The sequence below is a fragment of the Parasteatoda tepidariorum genome, chromosome 4, assembly GCF_982258835.1.
Source record: "Parasteatoda tepidariorum strain Cologne lab strain chromosome 4, Ptep-v5.0, whole genome shotgun sequence".
Lineage (NCBI taxonomy): Eukaryota > Metazoa > Arthropoda > Arachnida > Araneae > Theridiidae > Parasteatoda > Parasteatoda tepidariorum.
In genome coordinates this window covers 93,951,079-93,966,644 of record NC_141758.1, presented here as the reverse complement: position 1 = coordinate 93,966,644, position 15,566 = coordinate 93,951,079, and the positions used below count along the sequence as shown (strand labels likewise).

At 29.3% G+C, this 15,566-nt stretch overlaps 1 protein-coding gene across 1 annotated transcript in view; it reads left to right on the top strand.

Annotated features, from left to right (window-relative positions):
- The window catches only part of LOC107436583 (protein lap4), an 88,543-nt gene extending 82,392 nt beyond the window's left edge, over positions 1-6,151 (top strand). The window contains exons 36-39 of the mRNA XM_016048347.4: positions 86-244; positions 941-1,044; positions 1,965-2,016; positions 3,698-6,151. Of these exons, the coding sequence (XP_015903833.1) occupies positions 86-244; positions 941-1,044; positions 1,965-1,996 (295 nt within the window). The 3' untranslated portion in view covers positions 1,997-2,016; positions 3,698-6,151. The remainder of the gene's footprint in view (positions 1-85; positions 245-940; positions 1,045-1,964; positions 2,017-3,697) is intronic.
- The last annotated feature ends 9,415 nt before the right edge of the window (positions 6,152-15,566 follow it).

The window sequence follows — 15,566 nt, the reverse complement described above, 5'->3', positions numbered from 1 at the left end:
TCACTCATTACTCTAAATTATAAGAGCTTTTTCCATAACAATGTCAATTTGTTTACTATATATATTGTTTTAAATTATGTTTTAGCTTTATTTCTGAAGAAAACCGGTTAATCTCAAATCCAGAATCAGATGTTGATCAAAGAATAGATGATGAGTTGAATAGTAATGCCACTGAAGAAACTCTCTCGCCATCTCAACTAAGAGCGTTGCATGTTGCTAAACAAATGGCTTTGAAGCAAGCCAGGTAATGCGTCCATGTTCTATTAAAATTGTTAAAAGTTTGTCTCCTACCATTCGTATTATAACATTTTTTAATATGCTGACATAATCTTTTAAATTTTTCGCAATTGGAAAAATTAACTAAATTAAAATGTTTATGCTAAAAATAGCTTTATTATGCCATTATTTTACCCTACTGCAAAAGCTTGAATTTCAAAGTTACGAAGTTATTCTGAAAATCCGCCATTTGCAGAATTAATTTTAAAATGCATATGTGTTCAGGTATAAAGTGATTCTGATATTCACTATTTACGGAATTAGTTTTGAAAGAAATGTGTTCTTGTTAATAAACTTTTGTTAAAGTAAAATGTCTACTATATTTTAACCAGTTTAAAAACCACGAAGTTTGTATTCCAACTCTTCCCTTCTTCTCAGCGTACAGGTGTTTTAATAATAATATAACCTTTTTCATTTTTAAATTTAAGCCTAAATTATCTTTGTAACATCTCAGGGAGAAAAGTGTTAGTTTATTTTCTTATTAAATGCTTGTGTTTTTAAATCAATACAGTTTTTGTAAAATTGAAAGATGAACTTTTGGGTCTTTGCCTCTCTAATTATTTAATATAGTATAAAAATATATATTTAAAGCTTTAAAATATTTTTAAATGACCGTAAAAAAAATAAATTTGAGTTTACAATAAAATAAGTATTATTTCTTTAGATTAAATCCATTAGAAGAGGATATACTGCAACAATCTCAAACAAGAAGCAATGTTAATGAAGAATCTCATTCTGTGTCACCTGTAAATTTTGAAGATTCTGAAGGTAATGATATTTTTGATTGGTAATGATTACGCGCAACTTTTAAAACTTGTAGAGATATGATCTATTTACAAAAAAAATACTAAATTAATATAAAATGCAAATAATACTAATTGAGATTCTTGAATTCAACCATCTTATATTTCAAGCTGGGAGTGTGATCTTGTTTGAAATTAAGCAACTTGGAGATTTGTGATTACTCTGCAATTTATTAAATAAAAATATTTGCTCAAAAAAAGCCCATATTTTGTGAGTGTCCTGATAATTTGTTGTAATTTTTTTAAATAATATCTTTGTTTTAAATAATCTACACCTGTGATTCTTTGCTTTTTGCCACGATCTAAAAATAATAACATTGCCATAACAACTCAGGCAGCTATGTTGAAATCGTTAGTAATAAATCGCTTAAAATCTGATTCCCATTGCAAATAGCTCCCTACATTAGGTTGTTTGATTTTTCTCTGAGATAATGTAAATGCCTCTAAGTCCTGCTCAATCAGCCCACCAAGTATGTGATGGTCACATTAGTTGGATTAAAGAATTCCCTTGTCTTTTGAGTTGTGTACAAAATAATGTGAATGCATAAGTGAAAGAGCCTTAATAGCACTGTGGCTATGGCTCTGAACTGTTGTTGACAGATGGCAGCTTGAAGCCTACACAGGCTCAGATAGATGGGAACCTGCTTGTCTGTGAAATAAAGCTGATTGCAATAGTGACCTCATTGCCATCTTCATAACCTCTTGTATCTTAGTGAAAGTTAAATTATTTTAAAGCCACTGTTTGTATTAGCATTGCTAATAGGGATAAATAATTGAAATTATTAATTGCTATTTCTTAATGATGTGAGTGTTCCTTGCCCTTAAGAAGAAAAAAAATGTTGTTTTAATTATTTTTTGTTTTCTAATTACTCTTTATCTTTACAGGAAGGCCTAGTCATTGTACAAAACTCACTTGATAGCGAATGAAGGCAGCATTGTAAGTTACCCCACTTATATAGGGCAAAATTAAGAAACGTTGCTACTGGCCATTTATTGCATTTTTAACAGTTTTAAAATTTAAAATCTTTTTAACTATTATAAAAACTGTTGCAAAAAATCTAAGACTTGTGCATTTCTCAAGACATGATAAAAACAATAAAAGGTTCACTTTTAAATTGAAGAAAAGTTTTACGAGACGAGCAGGCAATTAAAAAAAATTTTTAATATTCATACTAATTCCATGGTTTTTAAATAATAATACTAATAATGAAATGAACCTGGGCCGACGATAAAAAAAGTCCTCAGTGGTAGACAGATCATGGGTTAGAGTTCCCTTGCCGTTTGGCTACCTGTGGGAGGTTTTTGTGGTTTTCCTCTCCATATAATGCAAATGCGGGCTATTTCCCTCAAAAATTCTTCCACAAGGACAAATTTCGCCCATTCGGAAGTTTCCTTGTCTTCTGGATTAAACATTAGTGGTCGTAAATCCATAAATTTCGGTCAGTTGTTCACCGTCGGTTATAAAAATTTTATTCTTAGTCACGCTCTTATAATTAGTCACCCTGTGTCCAATGGTGATTTTTAATTTTGTCTATCTCTGCTCATATAATATATATTGTTGTATTGACAGTATGAAAAGAAATGAGTCGTTTTAGTTGTCATCAAATTTTCAATCTAAAGTAAAATTATTCACTTTGTTGATGAATGAAGTTTAACATTTTAATGATTGATCAACATGGTACGATTGTTAATTGTTTAAAAACCACCATCTAAGTACAAAACAAATTATTATTAATTGTTTATATAAAACTTATAAGTTGCGTATATTATCTGTTTTGTTACGTGTCACCTATAAAATAATTTTAAAACCACACTTGTACCCAAAATTGCTAGGTTTTATAATTTCGAGAAGTCAACATTTTAATATCTTCAAAGATAACTAGTGTTACATTTTAAAATATTTCAGTATTTTTAATAAAAATTAAAGTGTATTTCCCTTAATAAGTGCTGATTTGATTGACATTAATAAAAAAGAAAATCAGCAGGTGCCAATGAGTCAAATGATAAGATATGGAGTCTAATTTATCTAAGCTTAATTTTCAATTCTCTGCAATTAGTGCAGAAGCTATCTGCAATCATTTGTTTTAATCAATTACAAATCTGTTAAGTAAATAAGTTTTATTTAAATAAGTTATATGTAAGTTATGTTTAAATAAGTTATAAATAAGTTTTATATAAAGCTTGTAAATTGCGTACATAATATCTGTTTTGTTACTTGACACCTATAAATCATTTTAAACTACATTTGTACAATTGTCAATTTTTATAATTTTGAAAGTTCAATATTTTTGCATCAATATTTAGCAACTAATGTCACATTTTGAAATGTTTAAATCTTTTTAATAAAAATTGATGTGTATTTCCCATAATAAGTGCTGATTTGATTGACATTAATAATAAAAAAATTAGCAAGTATTTAATTTTTAGTCTATGAGTCAAATGATAAGCTACAGAGTCTAACTTATCTAAGGTTAACTTTCAATTCACTGCGATTAGAGAAGGAATCTAACAGCAATCATTTGCTTTAATCAATTACAAAGGTGTTAAGTAAATAAGTTTTATTTTATTAAAAAATTTTTACTCTTATTCTTTCTTTATTTTCTTTTTTACCTTTATAGGCCTCCTTTAAAGGTGCCCAAATCATGTAATTAATCACCTGTGGATGTGAATAAAGAAGTGGAAGCAGCATCTGTTTGGTTTTAATTTATTTCCTGTAAATTTATTCAAAACCTCTCTATTAGGGAGGTGACAATCATATTGGTGTACAGAGAAACTGTATTGCAATGAAACATGTCCTTCATCCATGACGATAATGTGTGGAATCGATTCGGCAAATGCCAATTTTTAGAATTTTGAAAATGCCATGTTTAGATGCAATTTTATCTTTAAGACAGTTAATTTTGTTGTGATTGATTGATTACTACCTTTTTAAATTTTGTACCTTTTATTTTTTCCCCTCATAAAAGTTATTGCAAAACCTTGAAGGTAGTATCAGTTACTGCAAATGCTGTGAAGATAGTATCAGTTACTGCAATTAACAATGCTTTAAAGGTACAGGGTGCGTAGCGTTTTTAAAAAGTGCTCAAAGGTGCTTATTTTTTTATTTATGTTTTTTAAAAGGTCTTAAAGGTGCTTTTTTCATTTGGGGTTTTTAAAAAGCGCTTAATTTTCTATCTTTTAAGAAGAGATTTTTTTCTTTGCTGTATCGATTGTTCTAAATTGCAAAAAAAAAAAAAAAAACATAATTTTTTCTGCAGTATTTATCAGAAACTAGTTGTTATTTTATCATGATTATGTAAATTTTTTGAATTTTATCGATTTTATTTTTATAAATTAAGAACTTTAAACGACAGGGAAGAAAATTATTTTTATTGCTGCACAAATTTCTGCAAAAAAAAAATATATATATTTTTTTGGAAAGGGATTGGAAAGTATTTAAGTGAGTGCTTAAAAAGTATTTAAAATGTGCTTATTTTTTGTTGTAGAATCTGGCTACGCACCCTGAGGTAGTATCGGTTACTTCAACTAAACGATGCTTTATAGGTTATATCAGTTACTGCTACTAAACAATGCTTTAAAGGTAGTATCTGTTACTGTCTAAATGAGCAGACCTTTTAAGGTAGCTAAGTCCTATTTTATTTCATAGGACAATTTTTAAAGTTTTATTTTTTCGAGATTTTTTTTATTATAAAATACTTTCTTATGCAATCAACTTGTGTATAAGTAAGTATTTTTAGATTTTAATTAATATTTTCTAAAATGAAATTAAATATATTGATGAGATTTGCAATGAATCATCTGTTTTTTAATAATATGCTTTTTTAAAAAAATATTTGTTTGATATCACTCGAAATAAATATATTTATCTCTTAAGGCTGTTATTAATTTTCAATATTCTTTTTCTATTTTTTTATGTGAATTTTGTTGTTTGCTTGAACATTGAATCTATAATCTACATGACATTTTTCTTAGAATTTATAGAATAGAAAGAAAAATTGCATCTATAAATATAGAAACAACTCATTCAAATTTGAAACATAATTTCTAACTTATAACAAGTGAGCAAATAACTCACAGATAAATGAAAATAAACATACTAAGTTTTTTTAATATGTTTATCTATTAATAATAATTAAATAATAATGATAAAATGCTATTGTTGTTATCTATACTAAAGTGCCAAATTGTATGTATTAGCAATGAATAGGTAAATGAAAATTTGATTCAATATTGAAATTTTCAGATTTTTGCTTCATCTCTTTAATTCATTTTTTTTTTAAAACATTTTCTTGTTTTTATTAAGTTGTTTGTGTTTTAGTATAATTTGTGTTTATTTTGCCATGTTTTTCTTTTATCAAAAACTCTTAAATATCATACACCTTTGATTTTTCTTTGTAATGAATCTATTAATATTTTAGCCCCAAATTAGTTCTCATAATTTAGTAAAGATTGTTATTAACTTGTTTCTTATTTTAACTCATCATTTGTTATTGTTTCTATTTCATTAAATTAACCATTTGCATATTAGGTACAGTGAAGAAAAAAAAACAAGCTAGAAACAATTTCCCGTAATTTATTTATTAATATTCGGACATATTGTCTATAATCAGACATTTTTCCCATTGTGGTCCCATGTCTGTAAAAAAATAATGTTGTTTGGACCAATTGTGCACACCCACCTTAACTTTGTTGTCTGTTTGAAATTAATCTCACAATAATGCTTTATTGTAACAATTTTTGCCTGACAAGTAGTGCCATCTAATTAATAAGAAGTGTATTAATCTTTCCCATCACCACACTATAAGAAAGTCTTAATTTTCCTTGTTATTTTTTTTTTACTGTATCTAATAGTTCTCAGCTTTTTTGTTTGCCATAACCAAGAAGTATATCGACTTTGTAACTATTTCACATCTATCATATTGCAATTATACTAATTTTCACTTATTTTTTAATATTCAAGAGACATTCTTTCACGAGAATTTTATCTATAATCTCTGTTTTATATTTCATGATCATCCATTTTTAAGATTGTCATTTTTATGCGGATTCAAAGGGAAGTTCATAGAGATTTTTTTTTTGTTCTCTTCGATATTTTAGTATTTTAGAATGGAATAAACTGCTTAAGCTTATAAATCAAGTCAGGGTTGGCGAAAAATAAAACAGGGCATGCTTGAAGACTTTTTGATGCAAAAATATATTGAACTTTTTTTTGTTTTTTACACAAATTCATATTAATTTAAACCAATTTTTTATCAAAAATTACTTTCTCGTGTTTATATATGTGTAAGTATTAGTTTCATGACTCTAAAGTACGCTACTTATTTTTATTTTTTTAATTTTGTTTTTTAACACGTTTTCTAATTGTATCAGATTTAGTTAATGTTATTCCATTTTAGTTTGCAATGTTTATGTATCTTAAAGAAATGTGATACAGTACAACTGCTTTTGGTTCTTGAACCTTTAATTCATTTAATTAAATCGTCCCGCAGTGGACTGATCGTTAAGACACGGTTCCCAACAGATCACCGAAGTCAAGCATCACTGGTTGCGGTCAGTGTGCGGGTGGGTGACCACTTGGATCAGTCTGCTTAGGGACCAAATGTGCGGTATTGGTCCTCGTTAAACTGTGCTACTGTTAAGTGCTCGACTTCGCGCTCAGGTCGTCGGGCTACCGAAGCGGGGGTGCCATCCCCTCCGCAGAGGATCAAAATTATGATGGCATGTCTTCATATCATCCTCCAGGATGTTTCCCAGACCGTCGCCAATAGCCCATTGTGTAGCTCTAATGCGACGTAAATTAACAACAACATTTAATTAAATCATATCCAAAAATTTTTTTCGAAAATTATTTTTCTGTTTGAAAAGCCTTTTAATAAAACTGGAAAAAAGCTGGTTTTTTAAACAAAAAAAAATGATTAATTGAATCAGAAAAGTTGAAGTTAATCGTATACAACTTTCATATAAGTTAACTTTTATAAGTTTTAACTTTTATATTTTATAAAATTTGTTTAACATTTTTTTTTATATTACGAGTTCTTTTAACTGTTGATTTAGAATAAAATGATTGTGTGTTGCATCTTTTTAGAGTAAATAGGTTTCATAAAATAGGTTTCTTTTAGTCTAAACATTCTGATTATAGCCAACCCTCATATAAAATACTACTTACAAAAATATAAGGTTACTGTTTTCTTTGCAATATAAATGTTTGTTATTTTTTGTAAGTTATTGTAAATAAGGTTAGATCTTTGGAATGAGGCATTTGTTTGAGAATTGCATTGTTTTCAAACATATATTGTATAAAAAAAAATTATAAAAATCTTTGAAATGGTAAAAACATTTGTATGAAAAAATTTTGGTTCTCTTATTGTGTTATTATGTACAGTATTTCTTGGAGACAGATCTGAAACCAATCATGTAATATTTATTGTCATCTAATTTATTAATGTTAAAAATAATTCATTTTCTAAAAAAGGAGAGAAATTGAAATGGTTTAAAAATTTTATTGAAAATATATTTGTCAAAATTATTTTTATATAAATAATTGACTTTTGCCACATTTTTTAAAAAAAAATTTGAGTGTAAATTTTTTTACTTATATGCGTATGTAAAAAAATTTTAGATATATTGATGAATATTGGAAATTTTTAAAAAATTATTTTTGTATTGTATATTATGGAAGTGGGAATAAACTAATATTTATATTATCATATTTTGTTTCCTTTTATCTTGTATATTTTTACAATTAAAAATGAGTCCTTTTTTTTTACATTTTATTTAACCTTTTGCAATCGTATTTTATTGGTACTCAACATAAATTGTGGGCTGGAACAAGGGAATCAGCATTCATATGAATAAAACAAGATTCCACGGCATCAGTTTCTTGGAATTATTTATCTAATTAAATAAATGACATGGGTCGGGATAGCCTGGTTGGTAGGGCACTGGGCCCATGTCTAAGTGGTCGTGGGTTAGATCCCTTCCGGCCGAAGACTCCCCGTGAAGTAAATGCTGACTGGCTAGTTAAATCTATTGAGTCTCAAAGTCCTCGATGTTCCTATAACAAATCAATACCTCTGGGGGTACTGAATTGCAGATTCATCGTTTTCTGATTCAGGTCAAAATTACGACCTGTGGATGTATGAATGGGTCCACCCTATTAACGGGTGTGAAGTATGGGTTTGGCAGAAGTTGAATTCTTGGTCATAGATGGGGCCATTGGAAACAAGAATCGCACCCCTTCTGCCTTAATGGCATACGTCAACAACAAATAAATGACATGTATATGTCCTTAATTGAAATATAACCGTTTGGTTGATTGTGTTATATTTTATAAATTGATTGGTTCTATCAACTAAAATTTTAATTTTATTAACTTGTTTTTTTTAGATAGAAAAAATAAATATGTTAATTTAAGCGTACAGACACGTTGTTGTTGTTTCAGCAAATTTGCGCTTTCATTTTATCGAGTGCCTAGTGATGTGCTGATCTAAGCGTACAGAAACGTTGCTGTTTCAGAAAATGTGCACTTTCATTTTATCGAGTGCCTGCCTAGTGGTGTGCTGATCTAAGCGTACAGAAACGTTGCTGTTTCAGCAGATTTGCACTTTCATTTTATCGATTGCCTAGTGGTGTGCTGATTATCTAGGTAGTTTGCAAAGTACGCGGGGATGTGCTGATTAACTAAGTAGTTTGCAAATTACCTGGGTAATTTGAAAAATAAAACAATATTTTGGCATTTTAACGGATCACTGTTATTAATCTACACTCTACAGAATAACTGATATTTTACACTTTGGTGGTAACTATATAGAATGGAATTGAGAATATTGGTAGAAAGGGGCGGTGTTCTTAGTAGGTGACCAAGAGTATTGAAACTTAAAATATATTTTTTATTTGCTTGTTAAATATTTTATTAAAATATTTAACAAGCAAATATTTGACCCGAGTAAAATGTTATATGAACAGTGAAATATGATTTTCAAACAAATTTAAAAATAACTTTTAATACAGTAATTTTAATTACAGTATTATTTATAATTACAGAAATTTTAACAATAATTTGGGTCATTCAAAATGTAAATATTCTTTGCATTTAGGTAAAATAATCAAGAATACTTTTAGGAAAAAATTAGGTGAACAATTTTTACAGCACTTTAAAGTCTGTAATTTTGCATGGTAAAATACAAAATTTAAGCAAAATCGGTCGAATAGTTCCTGAGAAATCGAATTTTTAAATGTAGACTTCCTTAAAATTCGATTTCTCAGGAACTGTCCAACCGATTTCGCTCAAACTATGAATTTTGACATGTAAAATACGTACTTTAAAATGATGTTAAAAATTGTATACCTAATAATTCAAAAAAATTTCGACTAATAAATAATATTTAATAAAATTTATTTTTTGCGCGTAATTATCTTTGGATAAACGAATTTTATAATAGTGTGCAAAAATTTTACAGTTCGCTTTAAAAGTTCTCGAGACAAAGTGAAATACGTACGAAGTAAAATTAACGTTATGGGGTTCGAACTTTAAATCACTCTCCTGATCTAACTATGGAATCCATATTTCCCAGATTGCCGGGTATATTTTGGGTTTTGATTGATATATTTAGGAGGTCATAAATCCGAATCGGTTGGGAAAAAAAGGTATGTTTATTCAGAGAAAATACGTTTTTGTGTCTGATTTCGTAACTTAAAATATCGTCTGCCCTACTTAATTAGCATATTTGTGATTACCTCTTCGAACCATTAAGATTGAATCCTAAAACGTGCAGATCCGATCATTAGATCAAAAGTTGTATATTTATAATAATACAAAAACTTATGTGTAAATGTTATTGATGGATATGAAATCAGCTGTTATAAATCGTGTTTGTAAGGAGTGCAAAAACTTTTCCTCTGCAGTAAATGTTTTTATGATGCTGATTGCGAATACCATGTTGAAATAAAAACATTTATTTCAACATTTCAGGAAGGAATGCTTGCATCTAATTATGTATATCAGTTAATAATTAGAACGATTTCATCAACATGCCTTTGCCGGCTCATTTCAATCATTAATGAATGCTACTTAGTGACTCTAGGTAGTCATTTGATGAAGTCTTTTCGTTCTGATAATTACAATTTTAACAAAAACAAAATGTCAAATTAAACTATTGTTGTGATCACTAAAATGGGCTAATTCCTGAACAATGGCTTTTATTTATGTATAAGCGGTTTTATTTTATTCGAAATCAGAAGTGTAAAATTGAACGTTAGAAAACGATTTCGGAATCACGTTATTTATAAAATCGTTTGCCCCAAAAATTGGTTTAGTTTTTTCTCTTAATGTAAAAAGCATTAGATAAACATTTTTTTAATTCCATTTTAATGATACATATCAAGACACAAAACTTAAAATCTTCTTTTATTATAATTCCCAAGAAAACTTATGAATTGAGAGTATTGTCATGATTCACCATTAGGAGATAGTTAATTACTTTAAATAAAATATTTATGATTGGAAGGAGAAAAAGAAAATGCCAACCAAGGGTTTGAGCGCGAATATTCTTCTTAGCAGCGTTTCTTAACCTTTTTGGTATAATGGACCCCTTTTAAAATGTTTTAAGAAGTCACGGACCACCTCCCTGTGAAAAAAATAATTGCAAAAACCATCCATTATTAGAAAACATTTAATTTTATTACTTTAATAGTATACAAAATTTTTATAATTAAAATTTTTAATGTGACGGTTGCTGCTGCTTTTCCTTAATTAACAAATTGAATTGGGGGACAGTTTTCGACAAAGCAACACGCATATCATGTTCAACATTCAACCGATTTCGATGTTTTGTTTTTATTGTCACGAGTGTGGAAAATCCCGCTTCGAGAGGATACACTGTAGCAAACGGAATTATAGCTGCCATGGATCTGTGGCGTTGCGGTCTGAAATGCAAAGTCCGAACTACGAATCTCTGACGTTGGACTACGCAGCTTGCAGCCGGTAATTGACGTAAACCTCATACCTGAATGGAGATATGCGTGAAGGGCGAAATCAGTAAAATGCGCACAGTATGTTTTGGATATAACTTGGCCGCATCCTCACAGCTTGCTCTCTCTCTCTCCCCGTCGGTTCTAGCTAGCAATCCGGCATGTTCTCGCCGGTTACCTTTTCGCAGTTTTTTTCTATGCTGCCTCCATGTTAAAGTGGTTAAGTTTTATATATGTTAGAATGTTTTAGTTAAATTTACAAGCTTCCTAAATGTTAATAAAGATATTTATTTAAACTTAGTGTTATTTATGAAGAGACCTATAACCCGTTCTCGGAAACATTTTCATGTGGAACGCTTTCCTAGAGTTATATTTCTTTCTAGAGTTTAAGTGGGGACTCTAACAAAGATACCAAACAACCTCCACAGATCGCTTTACAAGCAATGGGTAGGCTTCCAAACGTTTTAAAAATTAGGAGTAGTTAGCGGACCCCCAAAATATGACTCATGGACCCCTTAGGGGTTCATGAACCAAAGGTTAAGAAACCCTGTTCTATAGCAATGCTTTTAAGCTATTGATTGTAAGTGCACTTTTTTATGACCCACGGTATAATACAAAATTTTTACATAATATAAAATTGGTTGTATAGTTTATGAGAAATAGAATTTTTTAAAAGTTGTACACTTATATTCTATATCTCAGAAACTATTCACCCGATTTCGTTCAAATTTTACATTTTTTCTTGTAAAAATACATCCTTTAAAATTGTGTAAAAATTTGGGTGTAACTTTGGTTTATATGAGTTTGGTTTCTTTGGTGTAACTTTGAATTGTAGGGTATAAAATACCTCATTTCGAAGAATGTAATTTTGCATGGCTAAATAAAAAATTTGAGCGAAATCGGTGAAATATTTGCTGAGAAAACGAATTTTGAAAAAATCGTGTTTTTAAAATTTGATTTCTCAGAAACTATTTGACCGATATCATTCAAATTCTGCATTTTTCTTTATAAAATTACATACTTTAAAATAATGTAAAAAATTTTTATAGCTTACGATTCAAAATATTTTGACTGTTATTAAAAAAAAATATTTACTAGAAGTTATAATAATTATTATGTTTGTTTTTTTTTGCATTAAATTAGCTCTGGATAAAAGAATTTTATAATTTTGTGCAAAATAATTTCAAGTCGCTTATAAAGTTCATTAGATAAGGCGAAAGTTAAGGGTCCAAATTTTGAACCGCCTTTCTGTTCTGGTCGAACTATTGGGGTTATATTTCCCAGATTCCCCCAATATTTTGGTACCAGAGCCGCGATGGCTCAGGGATAGAGCGTTCGCCTTCCAATGAGGCGAACCGGATTCGAATCCCAGTCGATACGAATTCCGTATGCGGCTTGTACCGACCACAGTGCTGACGTGAAATATCCTCAGTGGTAGACAGATCATGGGTTAGAGTCCTCTTGTTACAGGCTAACCGTGGGAGGTTCTCGTTGCCTTCCTCTCCATGTAACGCAAATGCTGGTTAGCTCCATCAAAAAGTCCTCCACGAAGGCAAATTTCTCTCAAAACTCGATCCAGGAGTTCCCTTGTCTTCTGTATTGGGTTCAAAATTACAGTACTACGGAGTTGAACATTAGTAGTCGTAAACCCATAAAATTGGGTCGGCTGTTCAACGACAGTTATGAAATTTTTTGGTACCATAATATACGGGCCAGAATTCGAAACGTCGTTGAAAAAAAGGTACGTTTAATCAAAGAAAGTACTTTATGGTGCGTGATCTCGTAATTTCTGCACTAATTTATTAGCATGTTTCTGGGAATTTTTCAAGCAATTAAGATTGAGTCCTAGAACGTGAAGATCCGATCATTACATCAAAAGCTATTCAGGGTGACTAGTTATATTTTTATTTATTTATTTATTTGTGATCTCTTCAATTCTTTTTCAAGGAATGATAATATAAAAATTCGATTTTTCTCAGTTTCTAAGTGTATTTTCAAACAATTATGTAAAAAAAATTTGTTGCATTAATTTTTTTAAATTTTTCATTCCTACATTTTTCTAATATCTACTAACATTTACTATTTTAAGTAAGTGGAGTATTTTAAGTGGAATTGTTTTTATGGGAATTATGTTTCATTGTAATTTTTGAACAGGAAAGAGTGATTGAAAAATAATACAAAATCTGATGCAATTCTAACTGTCACAAAATAAATTTTTAATAAAAAGAGTAGCATGAATGAAATTAGTGATAAGATTCTAGTCTTGTAATTAGTGATAAGATCGCGTTACCCATAGTCCCCAAAACGCAAACAAGTTTTTATAGATTAAATTCGTTTTTTGACCGGAAGATTGTGAAAAAATCAGATCAGTCATAATGTACTTTATTTATTATTATTTAACAGTTTAATTCCTTGATATGATATTCCCTTAGAATATAAAAGAATAACATTTTTACTATGTGCAATAATGTGCCATTTTGTAATTTTTTTTCGCACTTAGCGCAATCCGGAATTTCAAGTCCTGTGGTAGGTTCTTAAAAGTTATGAGATAATCAAATTAAATAGTTTAGAACACATTCTATTTAGGCATGCCGAAAATTTGTACGTTACATTTAAAATTAACCAGTAATGTAAAAAGAAAATTTCGTATTGATATCGCACTTATTGGTTAAAAATTATAGGAAAAATAAACATAAGTATTTTACCACATTTTACCTAAAATTTATATACTTAAAACAAATCTGAATAAAAGTTCCAAACTAGCTGAACTATTTTATTTCTCTATCAATAATTTTGATTCTTTAGTCGTTTTATAGTTTTGAAAGATATTACTTTTGTACTTCTTTGTTAATTTTCGGTAGATAGGTAAATAGTACAACTTTTTAAGACATAAGTATTTGTGAATTTTTTATATCATTATTTTTTAGTTCTTCTTTAAACATTGCTGGAATTTCTGTTACTTAAACTGCATTGAGGTAAATATATCGCTCATGGGCTGCAATAGTGGCACAACTCAAAAAATCAAGTTTTAAGATTAGTGGGTTTAAAGTTTTCATTGCTAAGCAAAATGCATAAGAAATGCTTTAGTTTGCTTAAACGAAGATTATGAGTTGTGCTAATATTGCTGCTGAAAAGAATGTTTATTTTCATATTTACACCTGTTCTTAGTCTAAAACGCGATTTTTTTGAGTTGTGCCACTATTGCAGCCCATGAGCGATATATTTATTATACAATTTAAAATATCTAAATCATATATATATGTGTAAAATGATGCAGTCGGACCGAGCAGGAAAACAGTTACAGGATTTTAATGAAAGCAAGTAAATTTTATTAGGTCATTCTTTGTTGAGTGGCGAACGAAAAGTGTAGTTTACTCCATGGACGATCAGTCTTTCTGGTCGGGAAAATCTTGCAAAAAATCCGAAAATGTCTCTATATAGGGAAAAGAGGGAAAAAATAGAAATTACTATTGGTTTATGTACTAGGTTGAGTGATTCCCAGGAAGATTAAAGGGAAAAATGTCCTTATTTAAATTTATGCATACTTGGGAGATTTTAAGAACAGGATGTGACTTTTAAAAGTGTGAGAAAGCATTTCGATTTGAATAATTAATTAGGATTAAGTTTTGTAGGGAAGAACTAACATAAAAAGATTAATAGAAGCTTTTTATGTTACATCGAAAAACAGCTCGTCCGCCCATCCTCGGCGGTCAAAAATTCCCAGCGGACAACGAATTTCTCGAATCCGACGTCCGCGCGGACGGCCATTTTCCCGTTAACGTTCGTGATACATTTTAAATTTTTGTTATCTTACAAGAGTCTTACGAGTTACAAGGTAGCAAAATGACCCACAATACAGCAACATACTGCGCATGATGGAATTGATGTTTTCTCTGTCTGGGAGTACTGCAGCGGTTGAAAGGAGCTACTCAGCAATGAACTTACAAAAAAACATATTAGTTACTGGTCTTAAACAAGAAGCGTTAAACGCAATTATGAACATGGAAAACCCCTTTCAGATTTCTGTGCAGAAACCTCTGTAAATCATTGGCTTGATGGTGGAACTGGCAAACGTCATATTTAATTCATTTAAAAAACGCAGTACCCTCGGATAAATTGACATTCCAGATAATTTGACCTTTGTCATTTAAATTATTTCATAAAAGAAATACTAGGTTACAATTAGTAACCTAGTATTTCGTTTATTACTGTATAATGTAATCCTAGTAACTACTAATTCATTGTGCAATTCATATAAATGTTTGTAATAAATAAGAGAAAGTTTATTATTAAATTTATTTATATATATATATATATATATATATATATATATATATATATATATATATATATACATATATATATATATATATATATATATATATATATATATATATATATATATATATATATATATATATATATATATATATATATATATATATATATATATATATATATATATATATCGACTCAGAAGTCAAGCATCTCTGGCTGCGGTCGGGTGACCACTTTGAT